Genomic DNA, 17,349 nt, shown 5'->3' with positions numbered 1-17,349 from the left:
AAAAAAGTTTTGCTTGAAAAGTAAGTTGGGTAGCAACCAGTAGCAACTGCCTGAGAGCGCTGCTTACAACACTTTATTTTTGAAGGTAAGCGTGGAGGTATGGTATTAGCTCTATGTATGACACCTACGGAACGTTTTTTTTTTTTATTTCAAATGCAAGTTATAACAAAGTACTAAATATATCCTAGGCAATAATTGAAATAGTAGCAATTTTTAATTTCTATCTTATTTCTTTCTTTAGTCGGTGAGCTCTTGGTTCAAAGGGCCACTATCACCATCATAGTGCTGCTTCGGTCTATTGCATTGCGACGTTGGTCTAGTTGTCAGCGGTGCATGTGCGGTAGCGGCAAGGTGTTTTCTTGCTAGTGGAGGCAATTGTGCCACTTTCGTATATCGGGAATGCCGTTCTCTGACGAATATGAATTTCCAAGCGACAGCGAGCTAAATGTTGAAGAGGTCAACATATCGACGCCTGCACTACGTGCAGGAGCATATCATTTTGGAAAATACTGCGATGAGCAGAGCAAGGTAGTATTATGCACCAGCAGTTTCACGTACGGTTGTTGATATCTATAATTTGTGTAATATTACTTCGCAGATCAAACAATACATTTTGCATGCAGTGTAGGCAGTGATTATACCTTGCAATTATGATTGTACTATCTCCGCATACAGTGTTGATGGCACAAAACGTGCCATGAAGGCCTTATATGACCTTCTACTTTGAGAAGGCCGAAACCGGTGGGCCCTTATATAATGAAGGCAAGTGATGAAAATGTCGCGTTTAATAAAGAAAGAACAGTAGTCCTAAGCATGTACAAATCTTTACGAACAGTGAATAGCTTTCTCGAAGCGCATCACGATGTGTTTTATAGAACAGCCATTGCCTGTAAGTGCTCTTGAACTACTCTACGTTCATTTCTCGACCAAAGCCTTGTGCATGATGTGAGAAAACTCAAGGTTTTAAAAACAGGCTGTTAGCCCACCTCTTATCTAGAGCCCTCACCCAAAAGCTCCTAAGGTATATTAACCAGTTCTGTTCGTTTTCAGGTTCACCACAAGCCTACGAGTCTTCTAAAACTAATGTTGTAAACGCAAACTTGTGTGCTATGTAATAGGGCGAGTCAAATGAAAATGAGCCAGTGCGAATATATGACAAACGGGATACTTTATTTAAAAGTAGTCTTCATGAGCTTTTAGACAATTGTCCTACTGACTAACGAGTCGCGGGATTCCCGCCTCTTAAAACTCCTTGGGTTGCTGCTTCAAGAAGTCTGTAACTAACTCTTTTCACGTCATCTTCCGACACGAATCTGGTTCCCTTGAGCTGTTTTTTCAATTGCCCGAAAATGTGGAAGTCGCAAGGCGGCAGGTCCGGCCTGTATGGAGGATGTTGTAGCGTTTCCCACTTGAACTTTGCCAGTTTTGTGTTAACCACATCAGCGACGTGGAGACGGGCATTGTCATGCAGTAAGATGACCCAATTTGTCGATTTTCCACGTCGTTTGTTTTTGATTGCGATACGCAGCCGATCCAGCGTTTCAGAATATCGGAGACGTTTGATAGTCTCTTCAGGTTTAGCAAATTCGATCAGTAATGACCCCTGACGATCGAAAAGAACTCAACAGCACGTTTCCGGCGGAAATAACGGCATTTGCTTTCTTTTGGGGCGTTGAACTCGAATGTTTCCACCGTAAGCTTTGCCATCGTGTTTCTAGTGTATGAGAGCATTAAAGAACATTTATCTTCACACCTGTGTGCCACTTTCCGAACCGTTATTGCTCAGGATGGGTTGACTCACTTTCATTTGACTCGCCCTCATATTATGGCAGTTTTCTTTTATTGTGCAATGAAATGCTTCAGAATATTCATTTTTTTGTGCCACCTGGATAAAATAGAAATGAATGTTTAGTGTCATTTCAGCGATGGCACATGGAAATATTTGTTTGGTTCAACAGGATATTCTTGCAATTGCCACAACTCGTTCATATTACCCTGCTTTCAAGTTGACTAAGATTGGTGCTTACGTTCATGTGTAGCCCTTGTATCAAGCTATTTGGTTTAGCAATTTTCACAGGAAATAGTTGATGTTGGGAAAGTAGTTGTCACTCTTGTCGCAGTTTCAGTTGTTGCATACAGGGAGCACACCCTAAACTAGCTAGTCTTGAGTTGACTTATATAGTTATTGGCGCTTGCCAAACCCTGTAAAATTTCTGTGGCATGGCATTCCAGCTTTCTTGGGGTTATTGGGGTTCTTTCATTATACGCTTTTTCTTTTATATGTTTGCGTGCCATTAATGACAACCACCGAAAATGGCATTCTTCATGCCTGTGTGACATGAGTATACAAGTTCACTTTGGCTAGGTGATATCAGCTACCTGACAGATTTCCTTGTCTGTTTTAGGAATTTATGCTTTGTCGGAGCGAGGAGAAGGATCCACGAAAGTGCCTTGCCGAAGGTCGAGAGGTCACCAAGTGTGCCCTGGATTTCTTTCGCAAGGTGAAGAAATCTTGCCGCCAGCAATTCGACGACTATGCGCACTGCCTCGAGTGGAGCAGCAGTGACATGGACAACCGCTTGTAAGTTGATCTGAACCAAACTTATGCGACTAAAGAAGCTGTGAACCAGTTGACAGCACATGCCAACTCGACCATGTCGTATGATCTCCTGATGTCGCACTGCATGACCAGTTAGTACCCAGCCATGTCCCCTGCCTACTACCACCTGCCAGACGTATGCTTACGATTTGTCGCTCACAACGTTAATGCCGATGCCAGATTTTGTAGAGGACAGGACCTTTAATGCTGTCGCATTGAAGAGTGGTTGTTTTTGGTAGGGGACCATAACCTTGGGCAGAATATGGTGCCACCCCAGCCCTTCACATCAGGGGAAGCGCGCCATCCAGCAATCTGGAAGGCTGTCCATTTTTACAGTCGACTTGGTCTCGTTTGACGAGTGGTGTCGTGTTATGAATTGATGGAGCATGAGAGGGTGGCTGGGGTCTTTAAAGTTATTCTTTAGTGTACCTTAGCATGGGGGGGTGATGTAACCATGGGCTACAAATCAGATACCAAACAGCTTTGCATTGCTTATCAGCCCATGCAAAAGAAGCCACCATTCTAGTGAGTTGTGCTTCATGTTGAGCATAATTTGCCCTTTGAGCCAAATGACGCAGTTTGGTGAGATGTGCATTAGCCTCAAGACACGGTGTTTTTGCGCAACTCCAAGGTTGTGGTTTCTACGTGGACATAGGCCACCAACCACCGCGGGTTCGAGCGTCGCGCGAACCGAAGCCCCGATCAGCCGTCACCACGCGCACACTGAAACACCGCAGCGCGCACTCAACCTCCACCGGGAGGAGAGCACCTCGCTGCAAGGACACAAGCCTCCAAGTTCACAAAGGAGACGTTTATTGAAACGCCATCCTCCAGCGGCACACACATACACACACACACTCCGTCACCGTGTTCCGAGAGCGCGCGAGGAGCAAGGCCCCCCTGCGCGCACGAAGTGACACGGAGTGCGCGCCGCAAGCACGCAAGGGCGTGCTGTGACCTCTCTCTCGCAGTGACCAGAGGGTTCCTTTGAGAGAGAGTGGGCAACCACCGCAAGGTACGCCTGTCGCGGATCGTTGGATCACGATCGACAGGCTCGAGCTTCGCTCTCAGGTACGACCCGGAGCAGGCGAACTCGAGTACACACTGGTCTGCGCGGACAAAGGCCGGCAGACAAGAACAGTAGCGTACGCACCTTGCGATGTCTCGGAGGGGTCTCTCCCTGAGCTCCGCTCGGACAGTCGCGCGAGCGCGGCTGTCGAAGCGGTGCCGTGTTCCCGCCAAAAGGCGCCAATGAGAACAGCCACTGGGACGCCAGGGCGGAGCTGTGGCCCGAGCGACAGTGACAAGTCATCCGAGCCCCTCTCCGCCTCCCAGGCGGGAGAAAGGGAACGAGGAGAACAACTGGGAAGCGGGCGGCGGCCGTGCAAAGGGCAGCCGCAGCAAGCCCGAATCCCACAAGGTCAACAGAATTGCTACTCAATACATTAACTGTCATCGGGGAATATGCGCTACACACGAGTGTTAGTTGTCCCTGTAGGAGCCAAGCTAATGTCATGTCATGTATTAACATACAGAAGAGCTAGGTGCGAAGAAATGTAAGCATCAAGAAGCTTTGGCTGCCAAAACACCAGAACAGAGAGACGCAAGACTCGCGGCTCCATGGAAGCTAGCCCGAGCTTGCAGGTAACAACAACGGACAGGGCTACTACGTGCATTGGCGGAATTGTGGGACGCAGTAGACGCCGACGTTGCCGTGGTACTTTGTGCACAGGCATTTGCCCAGCGACTTGCCATGGCTATCTCTGTGCTTTCACACGATTAACTAGGAATTGCCCAACCTTAACTGTGCTCTTTTTAAAATATACACTCAAAACTCTATATTGAATAGAGTTTTGAATTGGAATATCTTTATTAAAAAGATATTTCAATTCCCGCTCAAACACTCATAGAGTCCAGCAATTTGACTAACTCGAAATGATGAAATCAGTTTCCTTATTTGTCCCGGTTTAATTAAACTTTTCAAAAAATGAAGATTGAAAACTGTTCATTTTTGGTCTTTTTTTGTAGAGAACTGCCAATTAATATAATTTGTTCACTGGATAGGAAAGGCGCAGTATTTATCACACTTGTTCCTGTGGACAGCTGAACCATGCGGTAAGGGAAGGAAGGAAGGTGGGACAGAAAGAGAAAAGAGAGAAAGAGGGGGCCCTACTGGAGGGCTACGGAGTAATTTCGACCACTGGGGATCTTTAACCTGCATTGACATCGCACACGGACACCTCTCCATTTCGCCTCCATTGAAACGTAGCTGCCATGGTCGGGATCGAACCGGGTATTCCGGCACAGTAGTTAGACGTCTTACATTGCACCACCGCGGCGAGGAAAGAATGGCAGTAAACTTTTAGAAGAGAACGGCCAAAAGTTTTTTGATTGTAGGCCAGCGGTAACATTGCAGACCGTCTTCGTCCTGCTATTCCAAAACTGTGCTGTGCCATACGAGATTTGTAATTTTTTATTTAATTCACCAAATGGTGGGTGAAGTGGTGGCTGCCATTTGTCTGCTGCTGCAGTTTTCCAGGACATACGAGGGGATGAAAGACGTGCTGGACACATCTCGAACTTGAGAGGAGTCCACACGGCCATTGCTTACAACGCGCACCAAAGCAAAGATCACAGACTTCTTTGCTGAAAGATAAATTTGTAGTTCCGTGGGGCTTTTCTTGGCTGGGTAAACACATATATATATATATATTTTTTTTTTCGTGCGCTAGTGGTGTGGTGTCTGTTATTTCCGCGGACCAAAATTTTTGGTGCAATTACACTTTGCCAATATGATGCTGGGGTACCTTTTTGGATCTAGATGCCGCTACGCCATATAATTGAATGCATTGAATTAAGTGACAAAGCGCATAACTCAGTTTAACAAAATTTCCGATTTAACGAAATAATTTCTGGCTCCCCTCGACTTCGTTAAATTGAGTTTTAACTGCAGCCTAATACTCATACTAGCCATCATTATGGAGTCATCAGCTCTGAGCCCTGATGGAAAATGGGCTTCTAGAGTTATGGCCAAGGCCATTGGAGCAAACTGTGAGCCATGAACTGAAGACCAAGCCATATTTACAAGCAAGGTCTGTTTCCTGCATCACATGCACACTTAATTCATGACTGTATCTGATATCTAGTGACTACAGGGGTACACCAACATACAACAGTAGAGGTGTGTGAGGCTGCTCATTAGGGTACATGTATGAAAGAAGCCAAGGAAAGCATGAGTGAATATCTTTGTTATGTCGGTGTGTTGACTAGAGTGGCAAATCAGTAGCGTAATCATTTTAGGGAGTTGATGATGTTGCATAAAGTTGGAGAAAAGGCAACAGTATGCTGCCAATGGGGCGCTATTTTGCTACCTCTGCATGCAAAGTGCGGCACTGGGCTAACAGGTATGGTGGCAGGTGTCTTCCTATTTACCTTCGAACCACGTTCAACACATTGCATGCAGTCTAGCCTGGAGGGTGTTCACCAGCACTGCGCCCAGACCACAGCAACGCACACAGAACATTCTCTTGTGCCACAAGCACAGTATAGCATATGGTTTAACCACGGCACATTAAAAGGAACTTGCAGCTCTGCTCTGTCTTGGAGCATGCATCCATTTCTTTTATCAGTGCACCTACCCTTGAGTGAGCCTGCATTCTCGTTGTTTGAAAACTGTTTCTTTTAAGGCGATAGCCTCTAACGGCTCATGCTCGTGGATCATGCCCATCCGTCCGTAACGCTTTCGTTACATGGGAGGCGGTAGCTGGCATCTGACATGGCCAAGCACTAACTAGACGTAGGGCTTCCTGGCATAACGTTTGGCAGGAGCTGCCAACTCGGGCCTCTCCTTTCATATGAGAGGGTGATATCAGAATCAGCCTACCAAGACCCTAGCATTCACGTTATCTCTAGGCCACGCAGGCACGTTCATACGGCTCAGTTAAGGCGGGGCTTTATATATTGGCTGGTAGCTTACGCTATCGCTTCATGGCGAAGGTGGGAGTGAAAACAGAGAAAAGGAGATGCCGTAGTGGGGGCTTCGAACCACCGCGTGAGAGGGCAGATCCAAAGTGCCCCCTAGAATGTTTTCTTTTTTTTTAACAGCTGCATGGAGAGCTTCTCAATACCAGCCGAATGCTGGTTGTTGCTTTCACACGTGCTTGTCAGCCTTGTATCGCGCGGAAAGCACCAGCTTTGTGATGCACAGCTTACTAGCATTAGGAGATTTCAATACAAAGAATATCATAGTACTGGGGGTGGTCGTTCCATTTTGTTGCCTAGCAGAGTGGTATATTGAGGTTAAATATACAGTGACCGGTCTCAACCACCCTTTTGATTGCAGAGCTGATAGTAGAGCATATCACTAACCAAATGCCAATTCTCCGAGTGTTTTACTCATCTTTCCGATTGTAAAGCCACTGCCCTGCACGCACCGCGAAATCTGCAGCTGATGTATAATCACTATCATCACCGTCAGCAGCCGTAATAGCACCATTGGCATCTAAGCAGCAGATCAAAGCCAAATTAAGCCAAAGTCGCTCTGACTGGTTGCATTTCACGTTTGCTGTTGCAGCTACTTGTGTATATGTTTAGGGTTAACTAAGCTGCCTAACTGCAGTGCTCAGTGTAAAGTCAGAATGCTCGGTTTCAAGAAAAGGTCAACAATTGCATTTTGCACAACTTATGGGTGCGACGTCAGTGTCTTGTGGCGGCAAACATGATTTGAAACTCAAAGCGTGTGGCATATTCAACATCAGCTAGTGAAAAACTATCGATCTGGACCATGCTTGAGCAGAACTACTCCGGCAGACTTTTGAAGCTAGCAAAGTCTGCTACTGCAAGGTTTCTTGCAAAGGACTCATTGGAGATACTGCCTGAAAGTTTGTTTGATGTGTTAAAGCAGTTTTAAAGGCCCCAGTCTGAAAAATGTCGAAGGTTGTGGGTGTTGTGAGCAAAAAAAAAAATTGGTACGCTTATGGGTGAGGATGTGAATATATCACTCTCCGTATGGCTGCAATTTCGCTGCAGATCTTTCTGAATGCATTAAAGTTCTTTCTTATAATGTGATCGCGTGTTTGTGGCACACCAGACCAACTTTGTTCGGACCTTGTGGCTGCAAAGAGACGAAAGATTACAAGTTTGCACGGCCTGGTAGCAAGACGTGGTCCAAGTCCATGCGAGGTTTCACCTTTGTTTATTTCATGCAGTGTTTCAGTGCGTCATGACCCTGTCATCATCGATTGCTACAAAGAAGCAGCTACCACGCTCCCTCGTTGCGTTCAGTAATTATTACTGCTGTAACTTCGGTACACATTCCGAACACACAGTATGTTATATGCACCCTAACGTGTTCACTAGGTGTCCCGGTAACAGGTAACACACTAGGTAACACGCTTGAACCAACTACCCTGGGTCGCCTATGCGTTGCATGCCCACCTGGCAAGTTGAAGGCCTGGGTTCAAACATCACTGCTGACCAAATTGTTTTATTGAGTTACTTTTATTTTGTGTCCCACTCGCTGCCATTTTTATGGATACTGTTGGCTCTCTACAATGCCAATGGGGTGGAAGTGCTGCTCCATTTGCTCCATTCTGCTCCAAAACTACTTCTAACGCCCGTCTACCTCGACGTTTTGCCATCAAACTTTGCAGAGTTTTATGGCATAGTGGTCCATTAACGGTATTGCCTACAAAAAAAATGTGACGCAATCTGATGTTTGCAAGTAGGTTTAAAACAAGACAAGTATTGCAGGTAATTTCTGTGCGCATAGCATATCGCTTTCTCCCAGCCTTTCGATTCACCGGTGGTGAGGGAAATTAGAGCAATGAGTGAAGCATGTACAGCAAACAACTAAGAGCGGTTGGGAACTTGTCCTGCTGCAAAAAACTACACGAGGTGTTTCTAATGGTTCTGCTGTGATAATAAGCAGCCATGTACGTACTTAGTCATAGAGCCTCTTTGTCAATAACAAGTGCTTCATGCCAACAAAGGCGTACTTCATGCGTTATGGGGGACGTCACAAAGGAGCCACAATCACTAGAAATGTTCTCTATAGTGTTGATCACCCGCGAGAGCGTGTCTGTCGAGGGCCTGCCGCAGACTTGTTTAAATTAAAAGAAACCTCAGTGTAGCTCAAAAGATAATGTGAGGAGCCATGCACTGACAGGAGACAGTGAAATAAAGAATGTGAAGGAGGAAAAAAGGCTATCCCTTCAGTGCTGCCTACCTACCCTCCTTGAAGGCACTATAGACAAGTGTCAGTCCATGGTGTCAGTGGAAATGGGGCGGCGCTGGCGACAGCAGTGACTTTTAAAGTGTAGGCAAAAGCCCCAGCCGTCTGGACTGGATGCGCGGCACTTGCAGTGTTTTCGAACATAATTCCTGACATTCCTGCAAGCTGTGGTGCGGTTGGTAGCGCCACTAGGCACAAAAAAGAAAACGGCACCTGTTTTCACATGTTCCTTGCAGTCTGATAAAGATGAGCGCAACGTAGACCCTTCGGCGAAAGATTTCCCGCGGCTAACGTCCGTTGCACTTCTGCATTGGAACGTGATCCTTTAATTTGTAGCTTAATTTTTGTGGTTGCTGTTTGGCCACACGACGAAGAGTGCATTAGCAAATGCCTGCAGCTTGTGCACGTTTTGGTGTATATACTACCAAGTCGTAATAAGTTTTGACGCGATATTCTGTGTGCGTATGATCTTAACTGAAGGCAGCAAAGCTGTGCTTTGACATCCCATTCGTGTATATGTTCACACAGAAACGGACGCAAAAGCTGCTGCGAAGGTAACAGCACTTACCTTGAGCGGTCACTACAGTGCAATATTGCTGAAACAGGCCCGTTCTTGTGAAGTATACTTTTCTCTATTTTCACTTTTGTGAGTTCCAACAAGTGACTCTTCATCACCGGTCCTAAAAAGCTTGTAAACATCGTTAGGATTCCGGCAAAGTCACGCAGCGTTATTTCTCAGATTATTAAATTTTCTTCTTAAAGGTCATAGGAACCTGTAACAGTTAAATATCCACGTACAGCCTAGCTCTGATTGAGCAGCAGTAAGTATGGTGTTTAATGTCCCAAAGTGGATTCGGCTGTCAGGGTGCAAAATAACCAGAATAAGATGATGCGCATTTGAATAAGAATGTTCTAGGTATATTAAAAAAAGATCAGCAAATTACTTAAATTTCGCTGCAAGCGATCGTATAGAATGTTGCATTTGTACTCATGCACCTCTCCTATATAAAGCACAGAGCAAAAAAGAGAGCATTCTTAAAAGCCTTCGTGTATATATTAACCTGCAAACGAACTTGACGTGACTATACAATGAAACAGACGTGAAACGTTTTTTTATCGACCAGGATAAAACAAGTCGGCAGTGCACTATAGGCGAATGTTACAGAACTAAAAGGTTGAGTTCTTTTTATTTGATGAAATTCTACCACTTAAAGGGACACTAAAGACAGCCAAAGATGGTATGAAAATCTAATAAACTACATTTGGTGACACTGTCGCCGCATATCCAGCAGCAAAAAATCGAATAATTGCTGAGATATTGCGATAAGAAGTTGAGGTTTTTTTCCTATTCCCGCCGGTCGAGTTCAAACTGTGGCCTTCAACTACGTAGTTGGAGTTGAGTGACGCACACTATGACGTAAGCGGAGACTCCGTGATAGCTAGCGAGCCGGCGTGGCCCGCGGCGTCGCATCTCTCAAGGGCCAACTTGGCAACAGCGTACTCGCAATGACGCCCTCAGCCGAAATAAATAAAACGATGAAGAGAGTAATTTACCGAGCGATGGGCCCATAAAGGAAGAAAAAAAAAACATCGAGTGCTTGTAATGCACAATACTTTACATGTTTCTCAAGCTTTTGTGCTCCTTCTTGCACTGTGTATAAACAAACCGAGCCCTCGGTCATCGCAACGCTTCCTGACGTGTTTACATACAAATAAGATTTAGTTACCAGCAAAATAGTGTCCTCGCTGCTGCACTTGTCAGTTTTGAAGCCTTGTCGCACTTTTTTCCTTCAAGGTTTGTGCTACAGCTCCGTGTTCAGCGAAAATTACGTCCACGGTAGCAGAACATGACCGAAGTGCCGGCGCCACTACATTTGCCAGCGCTGTGAAATTCCACATGTTAAAATGGATCCAGTGCACAATATAGTGCGCATAGGCATCCAGAACATTAGTTGCAAGACGCGAGAGCAGGCAGCATGCGCCGATGATCAAGAAGTTGTAATTTTTAGACCGGCAGCAGAAACTTTATTGTAAATGGGGCCATGGTAGCCGACCGGTTAGCGCCGAACGTTACGGAGCAAGCAGTAGCGAGTTAGAGTCTTACCGCTTCTGGCGGTTGTGTGTGTTGGTTTTTTTTTTTTCTTTTTTTTTTTCTACAAATCTATTTTTTTAAACCTTTTGTAATGTATTTCTGGTACTTCGTTATTTTTAGTTTTTACTTTTTACCCGAGGCCCTTTTTTTCGCCGGGCGACGAGCGCAATATATCGACGCTCTCCTTGGTATGAGCGGCAAGTATGCCCCTTTTGTTTACGACGCCTGCAAATAGCACGTTGAAGGTCTTGTTGACGCAGTATATGTTGGTCAGATGTGCCATGATTTAGTGAACAATTGAATGATAATGTGTTTTTCCTTCGGTACTTAGCATATGTATGCTTTTCGTGGCGTACGTAGCTGCAGTCAAGCGGTCAGGTCGCAGTCGAAGCGGCAACGGCGGCGATATGTTGGCGCAGAAGTGTGAACGAAGGAGTGTGTCGGCGGTAGCGGATTTCGCTCGCTCGTGCCTCCGAATGCTCAAATGGGAACCATCAAGGCGCATCTGCTGCTCCAAGCTCGTAATTCAGGCGCTGCAGGTTCAAACAAACTATCCGAGTGCGCACGAAATGCCTGAGCCGAAACATAACGAAAACTGAAGTGGGCGCCTGTGGCGCCTCCAAGTATATTTTTGTATTTGCCTTGCAACGTTTACGTTGTCTTTTCGCCGTCGTTTACATATGATAAAAGCGTGTTATCATGTTTGAGAAAAAACGTACTACCACATTCAAACATGCAACATAATTCGCATTTGTCAGCCTCCGGGATCCCTAGCGCGTCACGTAATTTGTAGTTGCGAGCCTCGGCCGTTTGGCTGTGGTGGTGATACCTGTATTTCTGTTATTCTTTTTTACTACCTTATAACAGCTCTGTTTTCAGTAAGAGTGGTCTTTTTGTAATCAGGAACTGGCATTCTATCGATGCAAACCCACTTCCTTTCTCTCTTTAGTGTCCCTTTAAGTTGCAGGTACAGTGACCTAGAAATACGATTTCTAGTTCTCTGTAGTTGCCGGTAATATTGTTCATTAGAGTGAAGGTGCTTGGAGCAGTGGAAAGCCCATCAAAAGAGTCGTCATATGAAAAACACACTTCGAGTCATTCATATCGTTGTCCTGCTTTCATGCGGTAGCAATAGGAGTTGAACAGTGTTGGCCATTATTGATTGATTGGTTCACAGGAAGGGAAAGGCGCAGTATCTGTCACACTTGTTTCTGTGGACACCTGAACCACGCCGTAAGGGAACGGAGGAAGGTGGGAGTGAAAGTGGATAGAGAGAAAGAGGAGCCGTAGTGGAGGGCTATGGAACTGGTTTCGAAGGCAGCGCCATGTAGGCACGCTGCGTTTTTGCTTACACCCCATGTCACTGCCGATCGCAGCGCCACCTTTGTTTACAAACATGACGCTTGTCTATACTGACCAGGGCCCAGAAATTTATCAGCACAGGCTTAGGACAAAAAAAGATATACACAAAGTGGCAAAAATATGCTGCTCATTGATATTAACTCCAAATCAGTGGTGGTGCTTCAGCACCTCAAAGTGGTAGGTTCACCCTTTGACTCTCAGATTTCCAGTTATGAAATGTGGAAGCAAGCATTCAGTTTGCTGCTAGTCTGTTCCAAATTGTTGCTCATGTCAGCTGGGGTTATGTTAAACATCTTCTGTATATATTTTGATTTTTTGTCCCGTCTTGTTAAAGATGCATATGTAGTCAGCAGAGCATTGAGCTAAAAACGAATCAAAATGAATATTTTTGTATGTCAGGAAAAGAAAACTGCAATTATTGAAAACGTTCGATCCTAAAAACTGCTCCAAATTATAATTAGGATGCTCCAAAGCTCATGCTTTACTGCTCCAAAGCTGCTCCAAAACGGCATTATTACTGCTCCCGGAGCTGCTCCAATATGCTCAAAACTGCTTCCACCCCTGTGCCAACAACGATGGCATAGCAATTTTTCGCATAATGGGGCTAGTAATGTTTTCACGTTAAAGTTCTGGGCATGTGTCTGGCAGATGGCAGGTGGCACGGCCGGGTGGGGTTATGTGTTGTCACGAGACCACATGACACGGCAGGAGCTACCAACTTGGGACTCTCCTGTAAGATAGGAGGGTGAAACGGGAATCAAACTTTGAAGCCCTTTTTTCTTCCTTCCTTCTCCAGTGCCTGTGTTGTGTTGTCACGTCCTTGTTTTCACGCTGTATTTTTATCCCCATTTTTTTTTTTCAGTGTTCCAGAACGGGTATGCATAGATTTTCTGCGACGCGGTACCCTTAACGACATCGCGTCAAAGTCTTGTGAATTCGGCTGATGAAGCGATATATAGAAAAGAAAACCGATGCTGGCGCGATGCATTGGCCGGTGGTGCAGGATGTCTCATTGGGGTCGAAGCGCATCAGTATGCGCACAGGAAATGTGCTTGAAAAGTGAAGGCAGGGCGAGTTTAAAAAAAAAAAAAATTAAGCAAAAGGAACACCGAATTCCTCCATCCAAGTAATTCATCAGCCAGTGAGGCATACCTACAATGAAGCTGGGCTCAACATTGCAGTTGGCCGTTTAGCCCCGGTTTGTAGGAAGCCCATTGCACGTGTAAACATTAGTTTCTCCCAGATGGCTGCAGCATCATCAATGTTTTCGTGTCTATGCAAAGGGGTACCTTAGTTTTATGTTTCAGGCCACTTTAGAAGAAATCGGCAGGAGCTGAAAAAAAAAAAACGCACAAGCGTCGGCAACTTCTGCAGTGATGCAGAAGTAGCGGCAACTCTTATCCCTGAAGGACTTTCAAACACGACCACTAGGTGGCTTTCAGTGATGCCCCTATAGGTCTTGAACACATCAATATGTATATTTGTAACAGGATTTTGCTACTACATTTTTTTTTGCTCATTGCAGTAATTTTCTCACAAATCTTGGGCAAGTGACCAACGTAAAGCACTACAGGAAGTTGTGCACCGGCCTTTCATGCCAGCATTTTGTTGGGATCGTCATCATCAGTAATGTCTTTTCTAAGCCCATGGCACTTATAAGTCTTACCATACCACTTTTTTATGTCTAACGTAACCTCAGTAGAGCATGTGCAGCAACGCTATCCTGGTAGGCCTAAAAAGGAGTGCAGGAAAACACTAATTGGTCGAATTGCAGCATTAGGAGTCATTACAAAAACATTGCATGATTCACCATTATGAGGTCATAACATAGCTCGAACATCAATATAAAGCTTAATTAAGCAAAAGAAATGGAGTATGCTTAAAAGACAATTGGGCTGTCAAATTATGGAGTCAAACCTCTGACTCTTAGGTCTCGCGTTAGACAAGTCATCCCTACGCCACCAAGGCATGGTCTTTCGACTGTGTTGAAAAGCACTACGCGATGGCAACTGGCATGTAGACGTCTGCAAAAGGGGATACCAGAGGACCACGAAGAGTAAAGCATTACTGTACGTGGACCACCCGTGGTAGTCGCCTGTGACCAGCAAATACCTAATTCAACTTTTTTCTCTCACTTGTTTTGGTTTTTGAAAGCTGAGCAGTGGCTAAGGCATTAAAGTTGCACGTAGACCAGGTGAGGGATGAAAAACCTCCGATATAATCACTCCTTTGTCGTTTTGATTCGCTATAATGCCAAAGCTAGCCTGCCTTTAGAGCCAAAATTACAGTGAGTAAAGAAGCAGCAATTTATCAATTTTTAAGGCGAAAGCCCTTCTAGGTTCATGGAACGAAATTCCATGCGCGAGGGTTGCATGTGAGATGTTACTCTTCGCCAGGTAATGCATGCGTGACACGAACGCTCCGTGTGTGCTACCTCAGATGTATGCTGCTGGGCGCCCCACCCCGGCAGCTTGTGCATTGTGTCACGCACGCAATCCGTTTGCAATAGGACGTGCACACGGTTATATATATACACCCTTGTGACTATATTGTAAACAATTGCAGTGGCCGCTTGCACGCAGTCATTTGTAGACAGTGCTCGTACACTTGCGCACAAATGACGTGAACTCATTTGTATTTTGTAAATAATGTACAAAGCTCCCCCTGTCCTTTCCTGCTAGCGATGTACTTCTAGCTAGCTGTACTTCTTTCGCTATCCTCTCCCTATCCCCTTTTCTTTCCCGCCGGGACAGCTTGGGTGTTTCAGATATTAGATAGCAGTTGCCACGACCGGTAACATTCTTTTCCTTCCTTTTTGGCTATTCAATAAACTACTACCACCAGATGTGTATGGGACCTGTGCGTCGGATCAGTGCATGGGATTTGTCCATGGAATCTGCGTGCCGATATGTCACTTGTCAGTCACCCTGATGACGTCATCAGAAAAATAAAAATCTTGTCTCCACCGGGAATCAATCCTCCATCCCTCAGATCCCTAGCCGAGCGCTTTAGCCAACTGTGCCATGCCCGGGTTTGTGAAACGCACATCATAATTCTCCTTGTCTACCGTGAGGATGATAGTAGCAATGACACTGACACTGCAATTAGTGATAATGACAATGATGACACTAGCAATGATAATGATGGCTCATTTAATTGGATAGTGATAATGAAAGCAAAAGTGATGCACTGTGTGCAGCAGCAATACTCGGGCTTTTGCATTTCTGCAGTATAGGTTCCACAGTGCTCTCCTAATTTTTTTCATCCCTTACATGACCTTGATGACATAGCCATTGCTCGGCCGCTGAAACCGAAGTGGTAATGGTTTTTCAAAGAGTGTCTTCCCTTGTCTGGTGTGTTGCAGCTGCCGGAAAACTCAGTCTGCATTGGACAACTGCATGCTTGACCAGCTGGGCATTGAGCGCCCATACCTAGGCTACTTTTCAGTGCCTCGCATTCACCACACGGAGCGGCCAAAACCGGAGAAGGGCTACCGGGACAACTACCCTCAGACGCCCAAGCTGGAAGACGACTTCCCAAGGCTGCCAGCGAAGCATGGCGCGCGTTCCGTGTTCAATTAGCAACTCTTGTATGGCACGCCACAGTGTCCACATAGAGTAACTCCTTTGCCATGTTACCAGTGAGTAGCTGTAGAGAGTAAGACTATAAATTTTTTCCGGTTGAAAGTAAGTATTCTTGTGTGATTATTTTCTCAAAAATGCAGCAAGAAAGTTTTTTTATTATTATTAATGGGCAATATATTTGCTGAGGCACATTTAAGTCCGATTAATTATCTCCGTTAACTCCGAGCTCTTTGCAAGCCAGCAATGTTACATGGCTTGTTTCAGCTCCAATAAGCCGAATCCTGTTTGACACGTAGTCACTTTTCAAGGCTCTTTCGAGATTTTTAGTTAAATTTAAGGAGCAGCTGATGCTGGCCTCACGGTTGGAAAGAAGTGATGAAATTGAAACATTTTATAGAAAGATAAAAACTTTGCTGGAAAACCTGCGAGATATAACTTTTGTTTTGATCAATTTGTCTTGATTAGTGAAGTTGTGTTATCACGTTCAATGCCAGTGTGTGCTGGAGGAGGGGAAACTGATAATTTACCTTAGTGCTCGTTATCACATGATCTGTAAATTATTACCTGGCTGTTTTTAAAAATCGAAGGTGTTTTTATTTTGTTTGTCACAACTCATCTGCTACAACTTTTGAAATTACTAGCGCATTGGCGCTTGCCAGAGTAACCACTCGGGATAGAGTGGGAACAAGTCAAGGATTGCATTTGAAGGGTGCCTAAAATAGTGTCTTCGGCTGAAGCGCACTGCGTCAAACAGGACACGAGTAGGACTCTATGTGCTGCAGCTAAATATGCGAAATGCTCACCGAGTCCCATCACTCTTACTGTCTCCTGTTCTCCGGTGCCTTCGAGACCTTTGACGATTTCAAAGGTCGTCCCATATTCGTAATGGTATGTAGCGAGCGGTTAACAAGGAACAGCGACACATGCTCGCGAAATGTTGTGATAATGACAGTGTATATTTAACGGGCACCACGCCACGGCATTATACTTGCCCGTTTATATGCACACATTGCATGATGCACACATTGTAAAGCTTCAGCTATGCATGGGTCATTGGCTGGTGGCTGCGTGAGTGTCGCGCGCATTGCAATTGCTAGCATACCCCAACATTTCTTTAAATTACACCAACTTGAGATTTTTTTTTTTTTTTTTTTTTTTTTTTGAAGCTTGATATCGGCTTTTGTAGAGTGAAATACATCTGTGTCTTCAGCGTCGTCTGCCCACAGCGTCTACTAGCACACACTGCACTGTCAGCCTGCACGGTGGCGTGGTGTCACATGCTCGTGTTGTGCTAGTGCCAGTCGAATGTAGCGCACTGCACAAGTGATAGCCAGCCAAGCATGTGGCGACACATGGGTGTACATAAGACTCCACAAGTGCCATCAGTCAAAGACACCGTAACATTAAATTAAAGAAATAGACGGCTTGAAAGACAAAGGTACAGGGCACGATGAACACTACAGTAAAGAATATGAGAAAG

At 45.2% G+C, this 17,349-nt stretch overlaps 1 protein-coding gene across 1 annotated transcript; it reads left to right on the top strand.

The window, feature by feature from the left end:
- The first annotated feature begins 304 nt into the window (after nt 1-304).
- Nucleotides 305-15,971, top strand: ND-19 (NADH dehydrogenase [ubiquinone] 1 alpha subcomplex subunit 8). Its single transcript, XM_084607246.1, has 3 exons — nt 305-528; nt 2,406-2,581; nt 15,650-15,971. Exons 1-3 carry the CDS (start codon nt 400-402, stop codon nt 15,864-15,866), a joined length of 522 nt encoding a protein of 173 aa, XP_084463372.1. The 5' UTR covers nt 305-399; the 3' UTR covers nt 15,867-15,971.
- Nucleotides 15,972-17,349: the final 1,378 nt, after the last annotated feature.

Source organism: Amblyomma maculatum, chromosome 6 (assembly GCF_055883805.1).
Source record: "Amblyomma maculatum isolate TAMU_Amacu chromosome 6, ASM5588380v1, whole genome shotgun sequence".
In the NCBI taxonomy this organism is placed as follows: Eukaryota; Metazoa; Arthropoda; class Arachnida; order Ixodida; family Ixodidae; genus Amblyomma; species Amblyomma maculatum.
This window is presented reverse-complemented; position numbering and strand designations above follow the sequence as displayed.

Excerpts from the sequence above, each read along its gene's own strand:
- ND-19 (XM_084607246.1), top strand. The coding sequence starts at position 400 with ATGCCGTTCTCTGACGAATATGAATTTCCAAGCGACAGCGAGCTAAAT. Across the intron at positions 529-2,405 it reads ACTGCGATGAGCAGAGCAAG|GAATTTATGCTTTGTCGGAG; the intron begins GTAGTATTATGC and ends TGTCTGTTTTAG. Across the intron at positions 2,582-15,649 it reads AGTGACATGGACAACCGCTT|CTGCCGGAAAACTCAGTCTG; the intron begins GTAAGTTGATCT and ends GGTGTGTTGCAG.